The sequence below is a fragment of the Artibeus jamaicensis genome, unplaced genomic scaffold (genome assembly GCF_021234435.1).
Source record: "Artibeus jamaicensis isolate MK-2021 breed Jamaican fruit bat unplaced genomic scaffold, CSHL_Jam_final contig_354, whole genome shotgun sequence".
In the NCBI taxonomy this organism is placed as follows: Eukaryota; Metazoa; Chordata; class Mammalia; order Chiroptera; family Phyllostomidae; genus Artibeus; species Artibeus jamaicensis.
In genome coordinates, this window is record NW_026521803.1 from 30,043,699 (window position 1) to 30,069,568 (window position 25,870).

Here is a 25,870-nt window from a genome sequence, read left to right on the forward strand (position 1 = left end):
CCAAACAGAGCCACATTCGGTAAGGTGAAGTGCCTGGGAACTGCTTGGCAGGCAACAGGTTCAGAGGTGACAAGTGTCTGACTTGTTTATCCGACCTATTTCCAAGAAATTCTTAATTGCCAGGCATAGGGCTGCAGCTGGGTTCCCTGACATGTCAATGACATGCCACCAGTGCCCACGCCTGCCCACAGGCTCCCTGCCCTCCCTGGCTCCTCCCAGGTGGATGCAGTGGAGCAAGGGTCTGATCACCCCCCTGGGAAGGGTGCCCTCCACTGCAGCGGGCTGCGGCGAACCCCTCTATTACCCTCTTCTGACTGTTGATTAAAGGTGCTAATTGAAACTGATTTGACATCATGCAATTTACACTTAAGCTTAATTAAATGATGCTAAATCCATTATAAAGAGCCAGCATCAGAGGAGGCAGATTAGGTTTGTGGGGCCCATGGGGCCAAATTCAAGAAACAAATTGCCGCTGGTGTCCAAGTAATTGCGTGCTGATGCATCTCCAAGGCAACTCGGGCAGTCGTGGGACACATTTTCATGCCTTAATCGAAAATGAACGCGCATGAGCAGAAGGCGCACGGCGGATGGATAGACAGCAGTTCCAGCGCAGGGCCCACCCTGTGTCCCAAGGAACAAACCAAAACGCAACGCAGAGGGGGAGTTTCACTGGCAACCAGTTAGTGAGCGTTTCTCGGGTGCACCCCGTGCACCCCACACCATGCTAGGCACCAGTGGGGGTACGTGGAGGAGGAGGAGGGCAGCCCCAGGCCCAGGGACTGGCAGTGGTGTGGGGGACAGAACACTGGCTGGCTCTGGACCGGCTTCGCCATGGGACAGCATTAGACCTTACAGATGTCTCCTCTCTCTGGGCCTTCGGTTTGTCCCACGCTGTGCAGTGAGAAGGGTGCTCATAAGGTCCACTCTGGCTCTAACCACACCCGCCCCCTGCAGATGAGGAACCAGACCCGGAAAAGTTAAGTAACTATCAGTAAGTGGCAGAACCAGGATTTGCATGTTGGCAGTCCTGACTCTCAGTTTTCACTCTCAGTCAGTTCTCTACGCAGCCTCCAGCTGGAGAACCATCGGAGACCAGCCTGGACCAGGTACCTGTGCTCAAAATCTTCGACTTGCTCTGAGCTCAGAGGGAAAAGCCGGCTGCGCCACGTGGCACCCAAGCCTCTGTCTGTTGGGTGTCCTGCCTCCCTCCTCCCCCACCTTCGGCACTGCCTGTGTCTTGATAAGTGGGCATAAAAGAGGCCTGTACTGAACTGTCACAGACCACTCATTCGTGGTCAGGGTATCAACGCTGCCTCGCACAACACAGGGAAGCGCCGACGAGCACCTACAGCCGCTGTCTGCTCTGCCTGGCGTCCCCCCTGCCCTCCACTCGCTTGGATGTCTTTGATCATCACCAATCAGGTCCTCTTCGGGCGTTGGGAAAAAACGCTCATCGCCAGCGTTCACCCAGCACTTCACAGTCTGCAGCACTTTCCCATGGTGGTCTCGATGCTCTGCCTCTCGCTGTCAAGATCTCAGCACATGTTGTCAGCTGTCTCAGCTCCCCAGTTAGACTGTAAGCTCCTTGGGGCCGGTCACCAAGTACAGCGTCCAACCCTCCTCCACAGCCTTCCAGTGTGGCCCACAGTTGGGAGCTCCAAGTACCCGTGGGCTGACAACATTTGGCAGAATTCCATGGGCCTCAGGGTGCTTGGAAAATCAACCCATCAAAAATAATTTATTGCCCTGGCTCGGTAGCTCAGTTGGTTAGAGCGTTTTCCTGATACACCAAGGTTGAGGGTTCAATCCCCAGTCGGGGCACATGTAAGAATCAACCAATGAATGCATAAGTAAGTGGAACAACAAATCTATGTCTATCTCTCTCTAAAATCAAAAAATAAAAATAAATTTATTTAATAGTTACCAAATTCCCTGCCCTCTGTGACAGAAATTTGATGGCAGCTGATTTGAAAAGGGTTTGTTCTTATAAAAAGTCGTCATCAAGGGAACAGCTCGCGTTACTGGTAAGAATAAAGAACCTATGAGCACTCTCTGAGTGTGCAGACAGGGTCCAGCTGTGCGCAGCCGGGAGCAGCTGAGACGTGTGCGTGTTCTGTCTCCGGGGCCACAGTGCGACTCACCGACACGCTGCAGGAGTCACCGTCACGCTCCGCCCGGATCTCCACGTTCCCCAGGTGCAGGATGGACGCAATGATCTTAAAAATGCTTATCTGGTGGGACTCCCTCACTCCTGGGGGGAAAAAGAACCAATGACACTCAATGTCCACGCAGGATGGGAAGGACAGCTTACCTTTTTTGTAAGGACTTAAAACAGAAATAAGGTTGGATTTTCCTTTCTGGGCCAGTGACTCCTGAAGTGATGCCAGCCCCTCACCAAGCGGTTACCACTCACAGCGACAGCCCCGAGGGCCAAGGGACTCCCCCGGCTGCAGGGACGCAGCTTCACTTTGATCATCCTAATCAAACCAGCGGGGTCACGGCACCAATTTAGTTTCTCCAGGAGCAGAGGGTAGGCGCAATCATGCGGGCTCATTTCGGACTTGAGATTTCAACTAATGCTTTATGGATGTTTTCACCAGTTTGATAAGAATGGTCATTTGTCTGCGGCCATTTTTCTCCCAACATGATGCCCTGCAAACATCTGTGATGCACGTCCAAAGGGCCAGTGGGGGACAAGGAGCAGTGCCCTTGAGGAAGCCGGGGTGGTGGAGCTGGGTGTCCTGCAGACGGCTGTGCCCCGCGCTGTGCACTCTGGGTCGGGACAGGCGCGCCTGCCACCTACCTCGGAGCCACCATGGCAGCCAACTCCTACTGTCCTACTTTACTTACGCAACTAAGTCACCAAAGACACAGGTGGTCTTCTATCATTCATGCTCAGCTTTAAGGCATTATCATTTCTTTTTCAACGGCAAAATATCTCAGGCATAAAAAAATTACAGAATAATATAATGAACGCCAGTCAACGTACCACTCACTTTAGGAGATAGTACAATTGTTCCCTCCCCATTCCTCCTCTGCTGTAGTTACTTAATTTTAAGGCAGTGATTTATCAGGCTATAAAAACATGAGCAACACCTATATTAATGGGCATAAAAGTGTATCATGCTAGGATTAAAAACTTTACTCAGATGACACACATACTGGAGCAACTCTCAAATTCTTATTTTTAGGAAAAGTCAACAAAGCCCCAAGCCTTAAGCACTGGGGGCCCGAGAGCCAGGATGGAAGGAGGGAGCAAGGAGAGATTCACCAGGAACGAGTGGGCTCTGCAGCGGCTGGTGAAGGTGGACAAGCCCAGCAGCTCGAGGCTCTGCTTCTCCCCTGGCCATGGCCTCAAACCTCCCGGGCCCTGCCCGCTTCCCAAGCTCCTTACCAAGGAGTGTGAAGGCTTGTCGCGTCTTCTCAAAGTCCTCAGCATCATCCACACCCTCGATGGATGTGTCTCCACCCTGCGACGTGTAAAAAAAGTCCTCTGCGCAGGCTGTGGAAGGAAGGAGGCGGGGCATCAGGCGTCGGAGGGAAGCTTCATCCCCAGTTTAGCTGCAGACAGTGGCTCGTGAGGGGTTCTGCTCCCTCTGCAAGCTCCCCCAGGCTGGACTGCGCTCCCAGATGAGGTGGAGCCCTTTCAAAAACTGCCTTCATTGGCACATGGGAGAGAAAACTAAGTAACAAAAGCTGGGAAATGACGCCCCACTGTCAGAATGAGTTTGCTGTATTTGAGTAAAACTGTTCTGTGAAAACCATGTGCAGGTAAAAGACAAGTCACGGAGAGTTCACTGGGAAGTAGGGTTCATCCGGACTTGTGTTTGAGGAGGATCTAATACGCACGAGTAAGATGCACGGCTACCCCGGAATCACAGACGTCGTCACCTTCGGCCTCAGTGCAACAAGTTCATCTGACCAGTGAGGGCCATGAGGTGCCCAAGGTGACGTGGCCTTGGCTCCCGTGTGTGTTTCAGTGAGTCGGGGCTCCCTTGAGCTACGCAGGCCCTCGAACAAGGTCGAGACCCTCATGCTTGTTCTCACCCCCGTCTCACTCCCCCTCGGTCGGGGGGCAGCTGGTGTGCAGGGGCCCAGGTTCTGTGCCAGAGTTCACACCAACCGTAGCAGAGGGAGGAAACCTTCCTGGCAGTCTTCACACCGGGGGGCTGGGAAGTTGGCATTTAAGGCAACACACACACGTAATCGAAATCACCCCTGAAAATCAGTTAAATTTCCCACCAAACGTGTAGAAGCTTTGTGTGGTGCAACCCTGCCCTGTACTTAGTGTCTCTAAGGGTACAATGTTTGACTTTGAGGAGAGGTCGAAATTGAACACTGGCCGATCTTCCTCTTCCTCCTCCTCCTCCAGCTCATTCTCTCCCCCAGACCTGAGCACCTGCGGTTGGACACTCGTCAGTCAAATGTGCACAGACGCAGCGGTGCGGCAGGTCCTAGGCACACCTTCTTCAACACTCTGCATTTCCAGCTGGACCCCTAGGAATTTCCCAAGTCTCCTTCCTTCCTCCATTCCGACGGTCACTGCCCTTGGCGTCTAGGCCTCTTACGAAAGACTGACCCAGTGTCCCTGTTTCTGCTCCTGTCCCTCCCAACGGCTGGTACCTCCGACCTCACAGCTCTCCTAACAACTCCCAGTGACCCTCTCCCAGCCATGGCCCTCAAGGCAAAGGTCAAATACCCTAAAAGAGTCCCCTAGACCTTTCTTCATAGAGTGGCTTCCTCCTGCCACTCCCCACACACATCGCTTGTCCTTCCCCATCTCCCAGTCCCAGACAGACCAGCTTCCTTATGGTTGTTCCTCAGCTCTACCCTCATTGGTGTCTTAAAGGGCCCTGCTCACCTGACTTCCTGGTCTCTCCCCATTTCTCACCTCGCATCCTGCTCCGAGTCAGGCTGCACTTCATCAGTTCCTCCGCCAGTCAAGTGCACATTGCCAGGCCCAGCTAGGAAGTGCACAACTCTGTCCCAAACTTGTCTTGCCCAACCTGAGCTCTGCACACCAGGCAACCCCTCTGCCCACAGGAACGAACAGCTGAATGCCAAGTGGCAGTTTGTGAAGGAAGGCAGGCTTCCTGGAGGAGTCCCCCAGTCTAATGACTGGTGGTACTTGAGCTATAAGGGGAAGGACTTCATCCCTGACCTTGAGCCCATGCACAGCCATGGTAAGTTTGGATGAAGGAAGCCACTACAGGTCTTTTGGAGTTTACGTATTTATCTCTTTCATACTGAATCCAGCTGCGAGCTCTGGCATAGAATAACAGTGTTGAAGGCTTAATAAAAGCACCTCTGATTTCCCTTTTCACTCACCTTTCAAAACATTTGATAATTTTTTACGGGGCATATGTGGGAAAAATTGGAGGTATTATTTACTCCCGGTTTTCTGGCTGGCAAACTGAGAAACCCATAGTGGGCCATAAGAGGCTTCCCAGGCTAACCCAGGGTTTGGCAGGCCTGGGAACCCATTACCAGATCACCTATCGAGGAAATGATTCTTTACCTATGAGATCCCATGACTTAGCCACAAACTCGACCTAACTCATTATCAGAAGTAGCACCTGAACCCACCAGGAAGCAACCCCAGAGAAGAACATTAGACCTCTGTCCTGGAGGGAAGGAGGTATTTGCAGCATCTCCCGAAGACCCTCTGCTGTCAACAGCCAGGGCCCTCCTGAGTCAGACACACCACCCCGCCTTCCCTGATTCCAGTTCCCACACTCGGGCCCCGCTGGGCCCTTTCCCTGGCTGAGGCCCCTCACTGTAGGGACCTCGGGCTCAGTTACAGCACTCTCCCAAATGGTCCAAATCTAATCACAGCCACCCACCGGCCCTCCCACCTGCCTTAAGGTTTGCAGTTACTTTGGTTAGCATCACCCTCTAGGCCCTCTTAGTAAGAGAGGTGTCTCAGAGACACTCCCCTGTCTGCTGAGCCTGCCTGGGGCTCCTCAGCTCTCTGCCGGGCCCAGGATGCTGTCACTGGCCACCCCGTCCCAGAATGACTTCTTGTGTCCTCCGGGTTGGGCCTCTCTGTACTTTGAATTTCCAGGGAGGAAAACACTGCAACACCCCCTGTGAACTGGCTCAACAGGCAGCAGACACTGGATCAAGCCAAGTACAGACTGCGAAGGGGACATGAACCAGAGATGAGAGCAGTGGACCACCAGGGCCATGGCCAAGGGCTTGCACTTTACTGGGGGGGGGGGGGGCACTATACTTCAGCTTGTGCGAGGCAAGAGAGACAGTTCATAAAACTGCACTGACACACTAATGGAATGAAAAAAAAGAATTTCTTCCTTGTTACCCAGAGGCCGTAGTCAAGTGACTATGGGCCCATTACACCTCTTTTGACCATCTTTTATTCACACTGTAACAAATCATTCATTGGGCTGCTTTCTAATAAGAAAAAACAACTCATCCTGTGGACATGTTAATGGGAGAGACCACCGCCAACAGAGCGGAGGTGAGCAGTGATGACCGCGTGCAAGTCTGCCCCCCCCACTCTCAAAGGCACAAGACTCCTGCTGGGCCAGGGGCTTCCTGTAAGGCTTTTTTCCCTGCATCTGAACACCATGTTTTAGGTGAAGACAAGGGGCTGAGGTGGTCTAACCGGTCACTGGGGGCCGCTGACTAGTTCCTCATTCTTCCGACATTTCCAGCCACTCAACCAGTGTTGTGAGTGAAGCTAAATGTCAAGCTTTGGGGCTCACAGCCTATCTCCACCCCAAGAGATGGAGACAAGAGCTTATCAAAGGTCTTCGCTCCGCCCCCAGATACTCTCGGAGGGCACATGCAGGAAAAAGAGTGCGAGAAATGGACTGAACTGGGCAGTGTCCAGCTGACCTGCCAGGAGCCCAGGGAGTCTGCGTCTTGCAGAGACTCGGCATAAGGAAGAGCCATTTTCACTTTAGTATACTCATGGCGGTGCAAAAAGAACTTAGGAGGATTTCTTACCCATCACCTGAAAGCCATATTATTTGGGGAAAAGGGTCCAAATACAGCCCAATGGATCTTGCCAGTATTTGTTCATTTTCTGTAACAATTGGACTTACAAAAAACTTTCATCTCCTGCAGGTTAGCCCTGGAAAGCCCAGCTGGGTCTGAGGGTGGCAGTGGCCATGAATGTGGCTTGTCTTCCCAATCACTTGTGACCATAACCCAACGTGACAGCCTCAAGGTCCCTGCTCCCCAAACAGGACTCATACAGTCAATCCTGCATCCAAGGACTTTATGATTTTACTCCCAAACACTGAAAAACCAGAGTCCAAGGCACAACCAACATAATGCATGTCCTCTAGGGCTTCCTCCTGAGTCTAAATTTAAATAGTACTTTCCCTGAGAACCTTCCGACCTGCATCAGCTAAAGCCTCCCTCAGCATCTGCCTACCACTCTGCACTGTAACTACTGTGAGCTGAGTGAGGACAGCCGGGCACAGTGTGGTGTTGGGCGCAGCACTCTGGTGCCTCACACTGCCCGTGTGCGGGCTGATGGCTGAAGGGACCGATGCTAAGTTGTATGGCACAGGCACCTGAGGCAAGTAAGGCAGGCAGTGCAGAGGGCAGGCTGAGGGTTGAGTCAGTGATCAGGCCCCAACAAAGGACTGTCTGTTTATCTGATGGGATCAACACATGTACCATCCAGGGCTCCAGCCTGGCCCCTGCATCCCCCTGGCCAGTGCTCCAGGGCGGTGTACAGGAAAACCCCGGGACAGCTGCCCAGTAGTGCTGAGCAGTGGGCCCCTCTCTTACCTTCCCTTGGGTGAGGCCCAGGCTTTGTCAATGTGCCTTTCAAGCTGGCCTCCTTCATCCTGGGTTTACCCTCTCGCTCCCTCCCTTCTCTGTCTCTGCCTTCAGTCCTTAGTTATTACTTAAGATGGAAGTGACGGCATTAATTGAACCTTCTAGATCCTCGTGGTGGGGACACATTTCTTATGATGTCAAAAGTGGAAACATTTTTCTGTGATTAGATAAAAATTAAATTTTGAAAAGTGGAAACATTTTTCAAAACAATAATACTTAGACATCTTTGCTCGGCAAACACCGTTCCACCCCTTGCCTCTCATCCTTGCCGACCTTTTCTGGGGCAGACAGCCTGGGTGGTGAGTGCTTGTTTACTGACCGGGTGACAAGGCTCTGGGTAAAGGGGCCCAGGGGACATGCCACCATGACAGCGGGCTTTGAGCAGAGGCCCCAGGGGTGCCCGCCACCGGCTGCAGCCGCAGCCCGCCCTGAGGTTGGGCACGCGCTGGCTTACTCAGTGCAAGCTCCTTAAAGTCCGGAAGACTGGCCACAGCGCAGAGCTGGTAGAAGATGTGGTAGTTCCTCTCATCGTCTGCCTGGAGGAGGACAGAGTTATGCAGCTTTAGGGAGGTAACCCCCAAAATTGTCCCCTTCCTCATTCTAATCCCAGGGTGCTCAGGGGGACAGAGGTCACGACTGTCCCTCCACATTGTGCCCCCCTTCAGTTCCCACCTGTGGGTCTTCACTCACTATTATGGGGCCTCCTTCCAACCTGAGGATTTTCACCTCGTGTTTTTTTTGTTGTTGTTGTTCAAGATTTTATTTATTTATTTTTAGAGCCAGGGGGAGGGAGGGAGGAAGAGAGGGAGAGAAACATCAGTGTGTGATCACCTCTCTTGCACCCCCTACTGGCAACCTAGCCCACAACCCAGGCATGTGTCCTGACTGGGAATCAAACTGGTGACCCTTCGGTTTTCAGGCCTGTGCGCAACCCACTGAGCTACACCAGCCAGGGCAGGATTTTCACCTCTTAAATGAAAGCATGTATTTTTCCTTTTCCTCCTATGAAGAACATCATGGCTGTTCCCCAAATGGTGGGTCAGTCCATCACCGCACAGCTACTGGGCAGCTGTGCCACAGGCTACCTGGGCACAGGCTATAAGTCCCCTGCAGTGGGCTCCTTGTCTCCTCGCAAAGGCTTGGAACCAAGGAAACGCTGGGCTCTGGCCTGCCATCAGGCTGGGCAGTCAAGAAAGGTCCATGGCTTTGAGAGGCCTTAGAGTGGACAGTGGGCCAAACCTACTTTCAGCTGGCAGCGCTGGCAGTGGGGAATAGGGGGGTACTTCAGGAGGCCTGACCATGGGAACAAGGAAGAGGCAGGCTCCTGGGATGTTCAGAACCTGGGCCAGCACCCGGACCCACAGCCAGTACAGCAGGCTGGCTGCTTTGCTGCAGGGAAATAAAGGGCACGGGGTTGTCGAATCAAACCTGGGACAGGGAGGAAAAGCCTAGGCAATCCAAGGAAAACAAAAACAATAAAGCCGGTTCAGAGACGCATTAAATCCACTGCTGAGGACTGGCACGGAGTCGGGTGCCACTGAGCGGCACACGGCCGCAGCTGTTTTCATGTTCCTTCTGACAGCAGTTGCAATGTCAGGGCCTGGACGCCACCTGACACGGGGAGAGTGTGCAGCCGGCTCATACCAGGGCCCACACTGCACCTCAGTTCAGTAACGGGACACCCAAAGGGGGCTGGAGGAGGGCCGCTCTTATGCAGTGAGCTGCACTGACCACCACGGAAGGCCAGGGTGGAGGAGGGAGAGGCCACCAAGGGGCTGAAGGGCAGTGGGGAGGAAGAGAATGGAAGGTGAGCTTAGAGAGAGGAAGAAGCAAGGCAGATGAGAAGCGGGACATCCATGAATTTGAAAAGGAAAGCAGGCAGGCTTTCCCTCCTTTTTACGGTGTGCCCATAAGCAGGTGGCTGGGGAACGCTGAAAGCCACAGACGCCACATACTGTTGCCCTGCTCGTGACTCTGAAACCATGCGGGGCAGGCTGGTGGGTTCCTGGTTGTGTCTTCGGCGTCTAGCAAAGGTGAGCATCTAATATATGCTTGTTGATTGAGTCTAAAAGCAATACTCGCTGAAAAATAACACCGGTAAAAGGTTTTACCTTTTTACCAGTAAAAGGTTTTACTGGTAAAAGGTTTTTCACGCATGATGTCTATGGCATTGGAATCAATACTTACCCATGAAAGAAAGAAAGAAAACCGAAAGAACAAGGTATCCAATCCCAGGCTCAGAAGCTGAGTTGCCCTTTGGACACGGGGAATGGGGTTAGGGCGCAGGCACCAGCATCCACGGCGTGAACAACACAAGGCAGCCCAGGTCACACCACTCACCTGAAAGACCACTCTGGACTTCTCCAGCAGGTAGGTCCTCATGTTGGCTCCAATGATGTGGTACCTTCTGTCAAAGCCAATCTGAATATACTTCCCAAAGCGGCTGCTGTTGTCATTGCGAGTGGTTTTGGCATTTCCGATGGCCTGTTCAGAACAAACCAACAAAAGCTGTGCTAAACAGGCAGGGCTCTCTGAAAGTCAGGACCGGATGTTTGCGGCAGCATGCCCTTCCTCACCGAACCTCTCTGCTGACGGGACAACAATGGGCCACACCAAAACAAAACAGAGCTTCGTTTTTCTGCCTCCTTTATTCCAAAGGATGGCCCACGGTAGTAATGAGTTGACTGGTGGACTCTACCTCCTGCCTGGAATGTGTGCGTGATTGCAACAGCTGTTGCAGTCATCTTGAGACTGTGAGGGAAAGGTCCATTGACGCGGAGAGCCCACTGCTCTGACACATTTCAGCCACGAGACCAGGGCAAGGGCCCAAGGGCTCTGAGCTTTTTGTGAGAAAAAGAAAACCTCTTGGGCTTAGTCCACTCTGATCAGGTCTCATGACTAAGCCATCAAATGTCATCCCCCCTGAAAAATGGAACTTCCTAGAAAGAGACCAAAGATCAACACCCATCCCTCCACACTCATTACGAGGACAGATCAGGATGCCATGGCCTACTTGGTACCATTGGAACACACTTGGTGGAGACTTTTAAAATGAGTGGCCAAAGGACTGGTCTCCTTGGGGAAATACTTTCTGTAAGACATCACACTGATGGATTGGTAACAAATACATTAGCTTGTCATCGCTTTCATGGGCTTTACTCTTTGGGTGACTGAAGCACTACAAAAATATCCCCCACGAAAGTTTTCAGTTGTCTAGGAAATTGTAACTGGTCTCAGTTTCTCTCCATCTCCCAGCTGAAACCCTGCCCTCCTTTCTTTCTCCCAGGACTGGGGTGGGGGGCTCTGTGGCTCCCATAGTTGCATGCCAGCAGACTCCAGTCACCCCAAGAAGCATGGAACCCCTTTGGCCTGAACGGGATTCTGTCCCTGCTCTGACAGTCTTTGGTTACCAATGTCCTTTTAATCAGCTCGGACTCTGAACAAGTCAGTACAGGGTAGGCAACAAGCTCTTACACAGAACAGGGTCAGAGCGTGTTGGTACTGACCATAAATCAGCCCAGTCCCTCCCTAAGTCACTTTTTAATTTGAACAACTGCTACTTAGCACAGCCTACCTGGAATCCCGCCTCCTGGGACCGCGCTCAACTCCCGGTCTCCCCAGGAGCAACCTGCAGTTGCCGGGCCACGAAAACGATGAGATGATAACAAGACCCTAACTGACTGCTTTGTCCACCCTCCCCCCAGGAGAGGGGCAGCACGATCAGTAGTCAGCTGTTCCCGGATTTACACAGGCCTATGTTGGCGATGGCCCTCTGAGGGGCCACCAAGCTGGCTGGGCTTCCGGGACACAAGGACCCAGTGAGACTCTATACTTATGGAAAGCTGGGTGTTGCAAGTACGAAAGGCTCTCTTTCTCTGCTTGGCTACACGCCAACCCTGCCCAGGGTTCTTCCTGTCCCTGCCCATGTCCAAGATTTCTCTCTTATATGACTTCATAGCAGCTCAAGGGACAGTCTCTAGGCTGACAAAATCCTGTATTTGACAGAATGAGCTCCCAGGACTTACTCAAGAAGTTGCCAATGCACCAACTGTCCAGGCAGAAACTTAATGTTCTGAACCCAAACTGCTGTAGCATTTATTTGCGTGACACCATTCAAGATTAGGCTGGTTTGTGTATACACGCCTGTATTTTTTAATTTTAATTTTTTAGAGAAAGGGGAAGGGAGGAAGAAAGGGAGAAAAACATTGATGTGAGATAGAAACATTAATTGTTTGCTTCTTGTACACACCCTGGCTGAGGACTGAACCTGCAACCCAGGTGCCCTATGGGAAATCACACCAGCGACCTGTCGCTCTGTAGAATGACACCCAGCCTCCGAGCCACTCCAGTCGGGGCACACGCTGCCTCCTTTAGACCTTAGCAACTGGCCCATATCTTGTGTCTTTGGGGTACACACATCGCTCTCATTTCTCCAAGAGCAAAGCACCCTGCCTCCCCAGCACCCACCAGCCCGCTCTGGCCATAATGGATGCTGAAAACATTAGATAGTGTTAGGCCACTGTCATTTCAAAAAGCATTCCCGAAGCAGCCACTCAGACACACACATGCCAGTGGTCACGGTGGCACTATTCGCAGTAGCCAGAATGGGGAAACAAACCAAATATGGTAGAGCCACACAATAAAATACTCCCCAGTCACAACAAGGGCACATTCTGCAAGTGAAATAAGCCAGAGCCAAACAGACAAGGAGTGTGCAATTCCCCTTCCATGAGGTACGAGAAGAAGTGCACCCACAGAGAGGAGAGCAGAAGAGTGGCTGTCAAGGGCTGGGGGCAGCGGGGAAGGGGAGTGAGTGTCCAGTGGGAAGGGCGTCTGTCTGGGAAGATGAGAAAGTCCCGGAAATGAAGGGTGGTGACAATCGCACAACACATGGGTGTACTTACCACCCACAACCATATACTTGATGTGGTAACTTTATATTACATGTTTTATCACAGTAACACTTAAAAACTCATTCACCCCGGGTCTTACACAGGTTTAATAACACAGTGATCTGCCATCGTTAAATTCTCATTTGCCCAGTAATCAGCTCTGTCCAGTTGCCAGAGACCCAACCGGTTTCTTCCCTTCTCTGCTCGGCCCAGGGCAGCCACTTCTTCTGTCTGCAAAAGGGGAGGCCCTCTGCGTCTTTGAAGCCTCAGTGCCCGGAGATAAACTGAATTTCAAAACTCCCAGGTGGAGGAGAAGCTGAATGCCTGGTTTCGCTCCGCTGGTGTTAACACACAGAGCCCGCGCTGAGCTGCCTGATCTTAGGAGCAGCGGAGGGTCCTGGGAGGCCCAGGCCGAGGTCCACAGTTGCTTTCTGAACGGGGGCCGGGGCGGGGGCCAGGCCCTGCTTCAGGGCTTAGAATGTACGTTGTGAGCCAGTGGGCTAACAATGAAAAGCCTGATGATAGAGTCAAACAAACTGGTGAAAACCTAGTAACATATGTTTGCAGTCAGTAAGACAGTTCAAAAAATGTTGAATGAAATGGGACAAGGCTTATCCTACACCAGTCAGTGAAAGAGCTGGAAGGAAAAACACCGAAACAAGGACCAGCAGCAGGCTGTGGGCTGGCGGGGATACTGCCCTTCATGCTGCCTGTCTTCCCTTTTTACCAGGTCAGTGGTTCTCGAAGTGTGGTACCCAGACCAGCAGCATCACCATCACCGGGGAACAGGTGAGAAATGCAAATTCTTGAGTCCCACCCAGACTTTCTGATTCAAAAATCCAAGGGGCAGGGTGGGAGTCCAATAATCTGCTTCAACCAGCCCTCTGGGCAATTCTGATGCACAGGAAAGTTTAAGGGCCATTGTAATAGAATACATTTTCTTTTTATTTGTTTGCAAAAATGTCTCCAACTGTACGAGTATGAACCATTTCCCAATGCACATTAAGAACAGATGTCAAAACTGGCTGCAAATTTTCAATGACTACATTGAGAATGAAGTTCCCCAGAGAATACAACTCTGCTGGCAGGAGATTTTGCCTGAGTAACCAGTGAACTCCTAGAAACTGAGACTAGGCATTTACTCCTGCACTTGGTAAAAGGGAGGAGGAGAGAGGGGACACCTGGGAAGGTCCAGGCAGGTTTTTGTTCTCCCAGCTCCAAAATAATCTGAAAGACCAACCACCTTAGTGACTTGTGAACTAATATGGGGCTCAGGACACTGCAGAGAATTGGATGCTATCTTGGCAGCTTTTAGCCTCAATGGGTTTTCTTCACACTAAAACAAAGGGGCTGCCCGAGGCCGGCAGGGGGTGGACTCCTGCCAGACTGTTGACCAGACATTAGCGAACAGCCTCAGATTCAAAGGCAGGAAATCAACGCTGGCCCAGGAACTGAGCGGCCACGCACTGCTACTCCATCAGGATGATGCTTTTACAGAGCAAAGGAAGCAGCAGCAGCAGAGTCCTGCCCCCGAACCATGCTCCACTGCACACAGCGAGGTCTAGGTTTCAGTATCTCTCTGGCGCTGCACTGGCAGCGCGAGCTCTGGGCCTGCCGTGCCCAGGGGCTGATGGGGAGGGCGAGAGGGCAGAGATAGGACCTGCCCCAGCCCATTCATTCCATCACAGGGGGCAGTTTTCTGAGGATCTCCAACGGTCTCTGTGTTATTACATCGCTTTTGGCTCTACCTTCCTCCTAAAGGATAAAGTCTCCAAATATTTTTTTAGGGAAAAAAGGAATCTTCTGGCTAGACTTTCCACCCCCATGAGAATTGTTCTCCTGGTTCGGTGGCCCTTTAAGCACCAAAAGGGTTCGGTGGGACACTGATCTGCCGACACACGAGGGCAGCAGAGGCGGCGGTAGATGGGGAAGGGCAGTCCCTACAGCGTTCTGCAGAGTCAAGTGACAAGGAAAACATAAAGGGGACAGGCTACCCAACACTGGGTCCCTGAAGGACACTACCAGTTAGCTTCTTCCCAAATCTGTGGCCTCGGGGGCATCTTCATAATTCTTTTCCTCAGCAGTGGACAAGGGGCTGTCCACTAGGCGAGACTGGAACACTGACCACATGAAGTGCGACCAAGGGTTCTGGTGAGCGGCCACACAAGGCTGGACACCCCGCAGTCCTGCTGCCAGTGGCGGGGACTCCAGCCAGGAAGGCCAAGGGCACTTGGAAGGCTTTACCTCCATGATGGGACTGGACGCCAGAACTTTCTCTTCAATGTTGGTGTCGCTGGCCGAGCCCCCAACCGTGGCAAAATAGCGCATGGCGTACTTGGCCGACACGGTCTTGCCGGCTCCAGACTCGCCGCTGACGATGATGGACTGGTTCTTCTCGTCTCTGGAAGGGAAAGAGCTCTGGTCAGTCGCTGGCCGTGGGGAGGCTCTGGTGTCTGCTGGGGACTCTGTGGACAAGGGCCTGAGCCCCATCAGAGCACCTCCCTTTCTTCGAGGGGTAAATTCGAGGGACGGGGTCAAAGTACTTTCCCCTCCATCACATGCCTCTGCAAGATCTGAAAAATGCGAGAAGAAAGGAGTTCTGAAAAGGGCACATGCCTTTTATGACCCGCAGGACCAAAGTGCAGCCAGTCGGTCCCTCTGCACACAGCACGGCTTAGGTCATTGCCATGTGTACGTAGACCTCCTCTGGGAACAAGCGGACACACCTTCTCACCTTTGTCCCTATGGCAGGCCCACCTTGTGCCTGTGTGTACGCTATCGCTTTTTTCCAAGAACGAGGATCCTTTCTTCTCCTCTTGTAGTTGAGCCTAGTGGGCCAGCAGATAGTTTTGAACATTTTTGTTCAGATGTGTGTGTATATATGTATCACAGAGGGCCACCATAAATCACCAGGCTGATCTTGCTTCAAGTCTCCCAGAAACTAGATAAAACAACTCCCAATTACAATAAGATGGCCTTCAGTCCGACTGAATGGAAGGGAGAAAGAAGACACTCTATACCAGGTAAAAATGCACCTATATTCATTCCTTTAACACAGATAGCAGGAAGACAGACGAGTAATGGAAAAAGCAGCATGTGACGTCTTCACAGCTGTTCAAGCAGGGAGTTGAGCACCAGCGTTTGGGCCCCAGATGTGGAAGATGAATTGCTTGTAAGGGCCACACTCGCCCATCTACCTCCAGTTCACGAAAGCACCACCAGGAAGCAGGCACTTTGCTTTCCATCACCAGTGCCCGGCACAAAACATATACTCAGTATATACACTCGGACTAGAGGCCGCTTGGGGATCAACCAACCCCGTCTTCCAGATGAGGAAACTGAGAAGTGTGAGGAACACAGGTCTCCTGGCACCAGCCTAACGCTCTGAATTCCAGCTGCAGTGGCTTCCTGGCAGAGCGGGTTAGAGAAGAATGAACAGAGAAGCCACCACGGCCGCCTGCCCATTGTCAACCAGGCAGGCCATAGTTTATCAGCACAGGGCAATGGACGCTGGCCCTGCTTCTCATCTGGACTGTACCACTGAAAAGTGGAATGACCTTGATGTTAAATAGAGATGAACAAGAAAGACAGAAAGGAACTGGGCTGGGAGCACCGGGGAGATTCAGGTGTGGCAGTTGGGCTGAAGGAACCTGAGCCTTCAACCACCCTTCAAGGTCAGCGAGGAGCTGTGTGGTTGTCACTCACACAAACCATCACCACACGGGGAGCGGCCTGAGTAATACAGGTGGCTGGTAGGCCCTGCTGAACAGATGAAAATGAAGAAAAAAAGATCTTTTAAATCGGCTGTACAACCAATTGCTTGAAAACATACAGAATCTGAGACCTGTTAATGGAGAACAGAATAAGCAGTGTTCTGAGACCTCTAGGACACCACTGTGGTCACCAGAGTGTGTTTTGTCACTCCTTGTGTCCGTGACATCTTTACACTGAAGCCCCTAAAGAAGCCTGCGGATGCTTGTACCTCCCATTCCCATCCATGTTAGTTTATATGACATCTGCTGGACCCTGGGGGTCATGACGGGTGCCACCTCTCCTCTCAATACCTTCATAAGCAAGTCCCTAGAGAACCGCACAGAAGCACGAGCAGCCCAGAGTCCAGGAGGCTAACAAGCTGAGCTTGAGACCCCTAAAAGAGACCCCAGTCTGACTTTAAGAACCCCCGCATCTGCAACAAGGAGAACTGCCTCGCAGGAGTCACGCCCAGGAGTTCGCAGTGTTGCCTCCAGTCGGCAAGTTTAACCTGAAGTGAACGGAGGAGCACAGGGTGTGTCTGAGCCTTCGTCCTCGGCAGAGAACTGCCCCCCAAACTCAGGAGGGACCCTTGGGAGCTGCACATGATGCCAGGAGGTGGGGGGTGAGAGGGGCCAGACTCCCCCTGGCAAGGGCACACACAGGAAACTGGACTCGGAGGAGACCCGGATAAAACAACAGGGAGAAAAGTCTGAGGAGCGAGCAGGCTGTTCTAAGAGTATGTGGCCAGGAAGCCAAAACGGGAGGCTGGTTCATGGACAATGAAGTGCCTGAACTCAAAGGCAGAAGGCATCGAGGTGGGGAAACAAACAAGCCACCAGCAGAATGAGGGGCCACTTGTGTCGTCCTAATGAAGATGCATGCGCATAACCAAGATGTTACCAGGACTTAGAAATATGCCCAAGTTTTAACAATCTCTGCACCCCAGGCTTTGGGTGTGAGGAAGTCTGGGCCAAGGCCATCAGCGCTAACTCCTGCCTCATTCAACAGGCATTAGCTCCGATGCAGCAGGCAGGCTACAGCCCAGTAAACGTGCTGTTTTAGACCAACAGGCACCTTCCCACAACTTCTCTATCTCAGACCAACTTCGAGTATGCCTGAAAATTGATGATTTTACCTCGCCCCACTGCACTCCCACCCCCACTCCCCGTGCACTGCAGGGCCAGGTGAGCAGGAGGAATGGATACATACACTGTTCATAAGGCCCGTACACTGGCCTTCTAGGGGGATGCACCACAGCACCGTCACTCGGTTCTGCATGTGTGAGCTTTGCTTTCAACTCAGCTAGGAAACAGACCGACCCCAGAATACGGGCATTAAAAACATCGGGCAGCTCAGATGCACTGCCGATGAGCTATCTGACTTGGGACGAAGCCATTAGCCTATTTGATCCTCAGGCTATCTCAGCCCCACCTCTTATGACCGTGACCCCCCACCTGCGCTCATGTTCCTGTAAGTGGCCACCTTGCCTTAGACCCAGGTCTCCAATTCATCCCAACACTCCTGCCAGAGTCAACGTCTGAAGCACAGTCCTAGTTATGTTTCCCCATTCAAAGAGAGATAAGCACGCATTGTGGATCAAATCAAGCCCGGGCTGCTTGAGTATTTGAAACCCTCCACAGCGCCTGCACTGGACACAAACCCCCTCAGCGGGCGGGGGCACACTGGTGCCGTGGAAAGAGCAGGCGGTCCCAGGATCCGGCCTGCGTCCTGGCTCGGCCAGCAGCAGGCTTTGTGAACCTTATCCACCTGACAGAGGTCACCTCCCACCTCTTAGATTTTGCTGCAAGATTGTATCAGACGATCTCTGCACTTCTTCATAGATGATGATACTGTAGTTCAGCCAGACTGGACTACTTGTCTGGCTGTGACGCTGCTTGCTTTCCCACCCCAGCCACTGATGGCTCTCCTGCTGCTGAAATCAGTCAGCACGTGCCTGTCTGCTGGCTCCCACCCATGACCCACGTCCACTCTGCCCCGGCTCTGGGCTGGCATCCCAGCAGGCAACTGTTTCTCCCTCTCCTCGTCCCACGTCATCTCTTTGTGCCACTTCTCAGACATCGTCACATCTCATCTTCTATAGATGCCAGTGCCACACATTTTGGTTATTTAGGGAGGGCTGCTTGTGGGGAAGATATTTCTACCCAGTGTCCTTCAAAAACATAATCCAGCCCTGGCCAGGTAGCCCAGTTGGTTAGAGCCATGTCCTGATGCTCCAAGTTTGTAGGCTCGATCCTGGCCAGGACGCACGCACACGGGAAGCAACCAGTGAATGCATGAGTGGGTGGAGCAGCAAGTCAATGTCTGATTCTCTCTCTGAAAAATTAATTTAAAAACTAAGAAAAAACATAACCCATGTGCGGCTCCATCCCTTCAGCCCAATCACAGACGTGACTTAGTTGGCAACTTCAGTTAATCTGCTTTCAATAAACCCTTTTCTTCTGACCCCAATGAAATTCCCGTTAGCACGCCATGGCCCAGGAGTTCTGCGTCCAGCCACCGTCCAAGTCCATGCTGTCGGCAGGATGGAACACAGTCCATTCCTCCAAACAGGAAAAGCCCCTTGAAGGCTTGTGCCTTTGGCAAGAAACAGACTTCTGAGGTAAGGAACCCAGACACCCCCCCCAGCCTCCAGGTAAGACACAGCCAGCCAGCACACGTGCACACACGTGCACACATGCGCACACCCCAGTTTGTGCTGCATCGCCATCTGACACCTGAGAGGCAGGACCCAATTGCTCTGAACAACCTACTCCTACCAAAACTTCCCACCGAAGCATGGGAGCACGTTACGCTCCCTGAGCAGGGTCAACCAATGTCCTCTCCCACTTCCAGGTGGGACCTGCCTCGGGAGGGGAGCAGGCGGCTGGCCAGACACCTGGGGTCATGCCACCCAGGGAGAGCCCTGCTCACCAGCCAGGGAGATGCTGCCGGGGCTCCGCCCTGAGGAATCCCGCTGACGTGTTCTCTTGTTTGGGTTTCCTGTGGAAAATAATTTGTCGCCCAGGCCTCCCAATCAGCAACGTGCACCCAGAAGCTGCAGCAAGTCACCCCTCCCTCCACCTCGAACTGAGAGAAGCCTGGGAAGAGCTCTGGACAACCACCTTGGCTGTGACATGGGCACAGCCAGGTGCCCCGCTTTCAGACACCTGGGGCACCTTGTACTCCCCCCGGGACCCTGTGTCCTCGAGCCACAGCCCGTCTACACACCAGTCACTGAACTACAAGCTTACAAAGGGCAGGCACTCGCTTTAGCCTCGAATCCCCAGGGCTCTAGACGCCAGAGCTTCTCCACCCTTTCCCATCCCACCCACCCACCCACCTTCTCCCTGTGAGTGGCACCCGCCTCTACTCACCGACTGCAGCCATAAACCTCTGAGGGGCTGTGGACTCCTGCCCTTCCCTCCAGCCCACATCAGCATGTCCCGTTGAAGTCACCCCTGATACAGTGTGCCGTGTCCTCTCCTCTCTGCCTCAGCCACCATCAGCTCTGAGACGTGTTGTAACAGCAGCTTCCTGCCCTCCACCCCCATCCACCTGTGATACATCCTCCTTATGTGCCCGTCTGCTCACGAGTACGGGGCACCCCCTCCCCTGCCTCACGCCTTCCAGAGGCACCCCTCTGCCCCCCAACATCCAGGTTCCCCTGTGTTCCAGGCCCTCCAAGGAGCCAGCACCTCTCTCTGGCTTCATCTCATGCCGTTTGTCTTTGCTGGTGATGTTCGAGCCACACTGGGCTTCATTCTTCATTCCCTCCTGCTTCACAGGTGCCCGAAGCCAGTCTAGCTCCGGCTGACTTCTCTTCTCTAATCTCACAACTCTCAACTCCTACCACTCAATCATCTGCCTTATAGCAGCATAGATATCACTGCTTTTCAATGTAATTCATCACCTATTTACATCACGCCCGAACGGTGCACAAAATTCCCAGACACATGTCCCCTGCTTAGGACTCACAAGACTGCTGGGTGCCAGTCTTCCCATTTTAAGAAGCCCAAACTGAAGTTTGGAAAGGCGATGTGATATTTTCGGTGAGTGCGAGACCGCACCCAAACTCAAGTGCGGGCTTCCATCGGCCTGCACGGCTCCCTCCGGGCTGGGCCAGGACACCTCCACTGTCATCATGCCCTTTCTTGTACAATGAAGTGTCTGTCTCTCAACAAATTCCCCTAACAAGCCTCGCCTTGGTATGAGAAAGAGATGAATCAATCGGGTATCCTCTGCACTGGCTGGCCACACCTCACTCCTTAGCTGAAGCGGCACTGCAGAAGCCCCTCCCTGACCACCCCGCCCTCAGAGCATTCACCATACAATTCGCTAATGCCATACTGGTCTACTTCCCGGCATACTATACACCTTTGTCTCTGCCACTAGAACATAGGTCCCGTGATGGCCGATCGCTGGCCCATACGAGCTGAGCCCAGAGGTGTGCGATCTACTGTCCACAAAATCGATCTTGGTGGTCTCCCCCTGTGCGTCTCCCACGACCACCCACGAGAAGGGGACTGAGCACAGGGCTCCTGTGTCTGTGTTTCCTGGAACTGGCACTCCTGGGAGAGGACAGAGTGGTGGGCAACACGTGCTGAGTCCCCCGACATGCAGCGCGGTCTCCGAACAAGGGGGGCAGTCTGCCCACAGCACCGCAGGGAGAATACCCCATCTCCACACACACCTTCAGGTCCCCCACTGTTTCCTCCCCGAGTGACAAACCATCCAAAAATCTGGGTGTGTCAGTGGAACACACTCTTTCACTAATGGGATCATCAATCCCCTGTTGCTGGCCTGTCTGTGTCCGTCAAGTCTGCAGTCACGTTTTCAACACCATCATCACGACACAGACCATCTGCTACGGGGTTTTTTCCTTAAAAGGAAAACTACACTGGAGAATGAGATACAAAGGACTTTTAATTAAGAATTTGTTCAACCAAAACGCTTCTGTCAGCACCATGGACAGAGTTAATAATTGGGAAATTGGCTTGGCAAATAAAATTAAAATGAGTCTTAGATGCAATGCTAAAAAAAAAAAAAGAAAATACTATATGTGGTATGATCATCTTTAAAAATTCAAACAAGAAAAACCACATAATGCTTCAGGACACAAAGACAGAACTACATTAATACAAAATGGCAACGGAACCCCAGCGGCATCGGGGAAGTTGGGCCAAGTCAGGTGGTGGGCGGGCATGACTGGGGGCAACAAAACTGGCTTCTGTGGGGAGGAAAGGGTGAGGCTGGGGGACAGCAGTGGGTTGGGTGGAGGGCAAGTCACGGGAGCGGGACCCGAACAGTCACAGTGAGGCTCACTGGGGCTGGCAACAGACACTGGATCCTAATGGGTCTGAAGTTCAAGGCTTCCTCCCAAAGGTTGGGGCGGGAGTCTCTCAAACACGTCTGCTGTGAGAAGGTGCTGTGCCAGGAATCAAGAGAGTCCATGAACCCTGCCGCCCAGAAAGCCAGGCCTCGAGGTGGGAAGGAGGAGATACGCCCTGGGCACCCGGAGGGAGGGCACCTGAGTGAGAGCCCTGCAGGCAGGCCCTGGGTTCTGGGCGGGAGAGAGGTGGACAGACAAACCTGAGCACCTCTGTCACCAGACACAGGTGTCCCACACTGCCTCCCCACCCCCACCCCCGCCTCTGTTGGGAGGGCTGTACGTGCACGCAGGCACAGCCTGGAACTCTCGCCATCAGGAGGCTGTCCCAGTCACTGGGCACAACTGAACTGATACTTAGCGGCCAGAGTCCCAAGGGCCTACTGGGAAAGAAGAAACTGAAGCTCTGACAGCATAGGAGCTAAGTGCTCGGGCATTTAATATCCAAGTATCCTTTTCCCACTTCAGCTTCATAGCGGCCCGTAGACTGCTAAGTTCTATTTATAGACCACAGAGGTACAGTGCGGGGCAGGTACCTGCAAAATCGATTCAGCCCTTCCACTTGTGCTCCCGGGACAGGCTTCACCCCTCAGAGGTGACAGTGTCACAGGAAGAACCTCAGGGGGCTGCACCCAGCCCACCCTCACAGGCAGAAAAGCTGGGGTGGAGTGAGGCTGAAAACTGGTTGGGGGGGCTCTGCACCACGACTGGGAACACACCAGCTTCTTCGCTCTGAAAATAAGAGGCTGCAACATGGTCCCTGAGCCCTCCTGCTCCCCCAGAATCCTGTGACTCCGGGTCCAGGTGACGGCTGAGCTGTGTGAACTCGTCCACCTCAACTGCACGTGCCTGCTAATGTCAAAAATGCGTTTTGGAGCCCAGAACCCTGTAGGTTGAGGTGAGTGTTTCCTGCAATTTTATACTTTACAAGGGAGGACCCCACAAAACCCGAATTTATTTATAAAACACTGTGTTTATTCTGACAGGCTTAAACCTCAGTCACCTTCAAAGTCTCCATTTGATGCAACACACCTGTCAAGGTGTTTTTCACACTCAAAATAGTTTTTGAACTGATTCTGATGACTTTTAATGCTTTTGCTGATTGTTTCATCTCTTCTACATCAGCAAAATGTTTCCCTTTGAGGACTTTTTTCATCCAGGAAAATTTTTAAAAAGTCACTTGGGTGGGGTCAGGTGACTAGGGAGGGTGGGTCATGGGGTCCAAAACTGCTGGACACTCAGTGTGGTGTGGGCAGGAGTGCTTATAAATCCTGAAATGGGCAAATGCACTGAAAGTCTTCCAAAAAATTCCCCGAAGCCGAACACAGACTCTCACAACAATGCTAACTGGTACACAGATGGGTTCCTAGAACACTCGCCTAGCGGGGGAAGCCTGCACTACAAGGGGCCCGCCCTCCAGAAGATAAGTTGTTTTCTGGGGGGTCCTCCCCTCGGATAAATAGGTTTTGATGTTAATAGCTAAAGGGATAAACTATAACAAACACCCATAATATTGGATGCCCCTCCCAAATAAACACTGCCTTTCAAACTCTATTTCATTTGGTCCTGGAAACTATTTTTCAGTGAAGGAACACATTTGAGGAAAATCAGGAAAAAAATGACTTTTCAGTGGTCGACAGCCCAGCTGGTACGTGAAGCAGGTAAAGTCTAGGACGCTCTGATTCCAACTGTTGAGTTGTGGTCTCTGGCAACACTGACCTCAAAGAACCGTCACTGGTTCACTAACCCTGACCGCACGTAGGAAATGCCCATGGAGTTGACAAGGCTTCTCCCGCAGGGCTGCACACCAGACCGTGGACCATCGTCTGCGGGGGTGGGGCCCGGATATTTTTTTCACCACTACTGCAGACTCAACAGTTCCATTAAAAAGGTCACTATATAAACACATTCAAATACCTTGTAAATTATGCACAGTCAATATTAGCCTAATACAATGTAACAATGGACTTAAAACAAAGATTAGCTTTAAGAGGCTAAACAGAATCTTGAATTTGCCCATTTATCAACCCCTCCTCCTGACTGCAACTAATAACAGCCTGGACACCTAATTCCAAGCTCCAGCTAATGGCTCTGGATGCATCACCTGGAAATCGAAGCAGTTTCCTCGCTAACCAGATTTACCCTGTTAGCGATACACAGTTTCGATACCAGGGTAGACTGGCCAGCTTCGCAGGTTCACAGCACACTGATGCACACACTCTGATGCCTGGAGTCGGGGAAAAAGAAACCCGCTGCACACGACCCCTACTGCAAGGGCTCTGACTGGGGGCCAACAAATCGCCAACAAGTCTGTGGACAGAATCCAGAGGGATCCGTACACTTGGATGAAATAAAATACACACCTTTAGTGTGACAGCAGTCCACCACTATCTATAGCTTTGCCTTCCACAGTCCGAAAATATTAAATGAAAAATTCTAGAAATAAAAAATTCATAAGTTTTAAATTGCATATGACCATGAGGAGCGAGACGCAATCTCGTGCGACCCCGAGCTGCCCCACCCAGGCGGCGAATCACCCCACGGTCCAGGAATACATGCTGCCTGCCCGGCTGTCACTCATCGGGCGTCTGTTATCAGAGCCACCGTCGAGGCGCGGCAGCACTCGAGCACATGTAGCCTCACTTAACGTCGAGTCCCCTGTTCTTCGTCTCCTCACACGAGCACTGATCATCCAGCAGCAGGACACAGGAGAGCACAGCGCAGTGAGGCATTCTGAGAAAGAGCCCATTCACACAACTTGTGACATCGTTGTAACGATCCACTTTCTTACTAGTTACTGTTGTTCATCTCTCACTGTGCCTAATTTATGAATTAAACTTCAGTAGTGTCCATGTACGGGGGAAAAACAGTGCATGTACAGTTCAGTACTATCCTCACTTTCAGGCACCCACTGGGGGGGTCTCAGAACATACCCCCCCCCCAGAGAAGGGGAGACTGCTGTACGAACTTCTAACTTTAACATTCTGTCAGTTAAAAATACAGCAAAAAAAACACCCCTCAGCAGCATTAGCAGGGCCTGTGACACTGACACCAGGCATTATAGTTGCCGCAGATGCCACTAAATGTCTACACTTGGCACTGCTTCAAACCTGCCACTAATATATTAACAATCCCTTATATTTAATCCTCAAATCATAAATTCTGAAAACATTTTTATAACTTTCAATATAGTCAGTTTCCTTTGTATTTTTATTTATCTTATGTGACATGTGACACACCTGTTAGATGCAAGAGAAAAGGTTAAGAACTCTTGGTCCTCTTTTCAAAGGTTTTTTTCTTTGCCTGGTTGCAAAACTATGCCTCTTCACACAGCACAGAGACCACTCTCGGGCTAATAAAGGGCGGATTTTGTGAACAGTTTTAAAGAGCCGCACAGGAGGGAGGGAGGGAGGGAAGCAGACAGACAGACAACCCAAACTCATCAATGAAAGAGGCAGCACACGCCTCTGCAACCAGCTCCGACACAGACCCAGCCCCCAGTCTTGGCCATCACCCTGCGCACTTGGCTGCACTTTGCTCATCTGCAAGAAGAAGGATAGGAAACCGTGTGCTCCCCCAGAGCCATTTCTTCTCTATTTAGGAGAGAAGACAGTCAATCAAGATGCAGACACGGCAAACCCCCAAGTCATACCCGGCTGGTGTTTGAAAAATGAAAAGCTGCTAAATGCACTTTAAAAATCTACTATTGTCAAGTAGTTAGTGGAGGAACTGTAACCTGTTTCACAAAATGAAGTGGTAGAAGTCGCAGTTTGCGGCTTAATATTTGCCTCTGTCACCAAGAGGTGGGTGAGAGGGCTGTCCTTAAGTGACCAGTGACAGGGCCCAGGCTGGCTGGTGCTCGAGTCGGCCTCTGCCGCCCCCGTTGGCTTTGGGCACCCACAGAACCCACGCACACCTGCCCCTCTGTGCGCCGCTGCTCTGCACCCCTCCAGGGAACACCCTTCTCGGGCTGGCCCGCCCTCTCACACGTGCTCGTTCTGTGGTCCAGTCTGTCAGGGGCCAG

At 52.1% G+C, this 25,870-nt stretch overlaps 1 protein-coding gene across 3 annotated transcripts in view; it reads right to left on the bottom strand.

The window, feature by feature from the left end:
• MYO5B (myosin VB) overlaps window positions 1–25,870 on the bottom strand; it is a 255,212-nt gene that overhangs the window by 96,789 nt on the left and 132,553 nt on the right. For all 3 annotated transcript variants that reach the window (XM_053664232.1, XM_037165072.2, XM_053664231.1), the window contains 5 exons: window positions 14,952–15,108; window positions 10,156–10,299; window positions 8,270–8,351; window positions 3,395–3,502; window positions 2,142–2,251 (listed from right to left, as the gene is read on the bottom strand). In XM_053664232.1, the coding sequence (XP_053520207.1) occupies window positions 2,142–2,251; window positions 3,395–3,502; window positions 8,270–8,351; window positions 10,156–10,299; window positions 14,952–15,108 (601 nt within the window). The remainder of the gene's footprint in view (window positions 1–2,141; window positions 2,252–3,394; window positions 3,503–8,269; window positions 8,352–10,155; window positions 10,300–14,951; window positions 15,109–25,870) is intronic.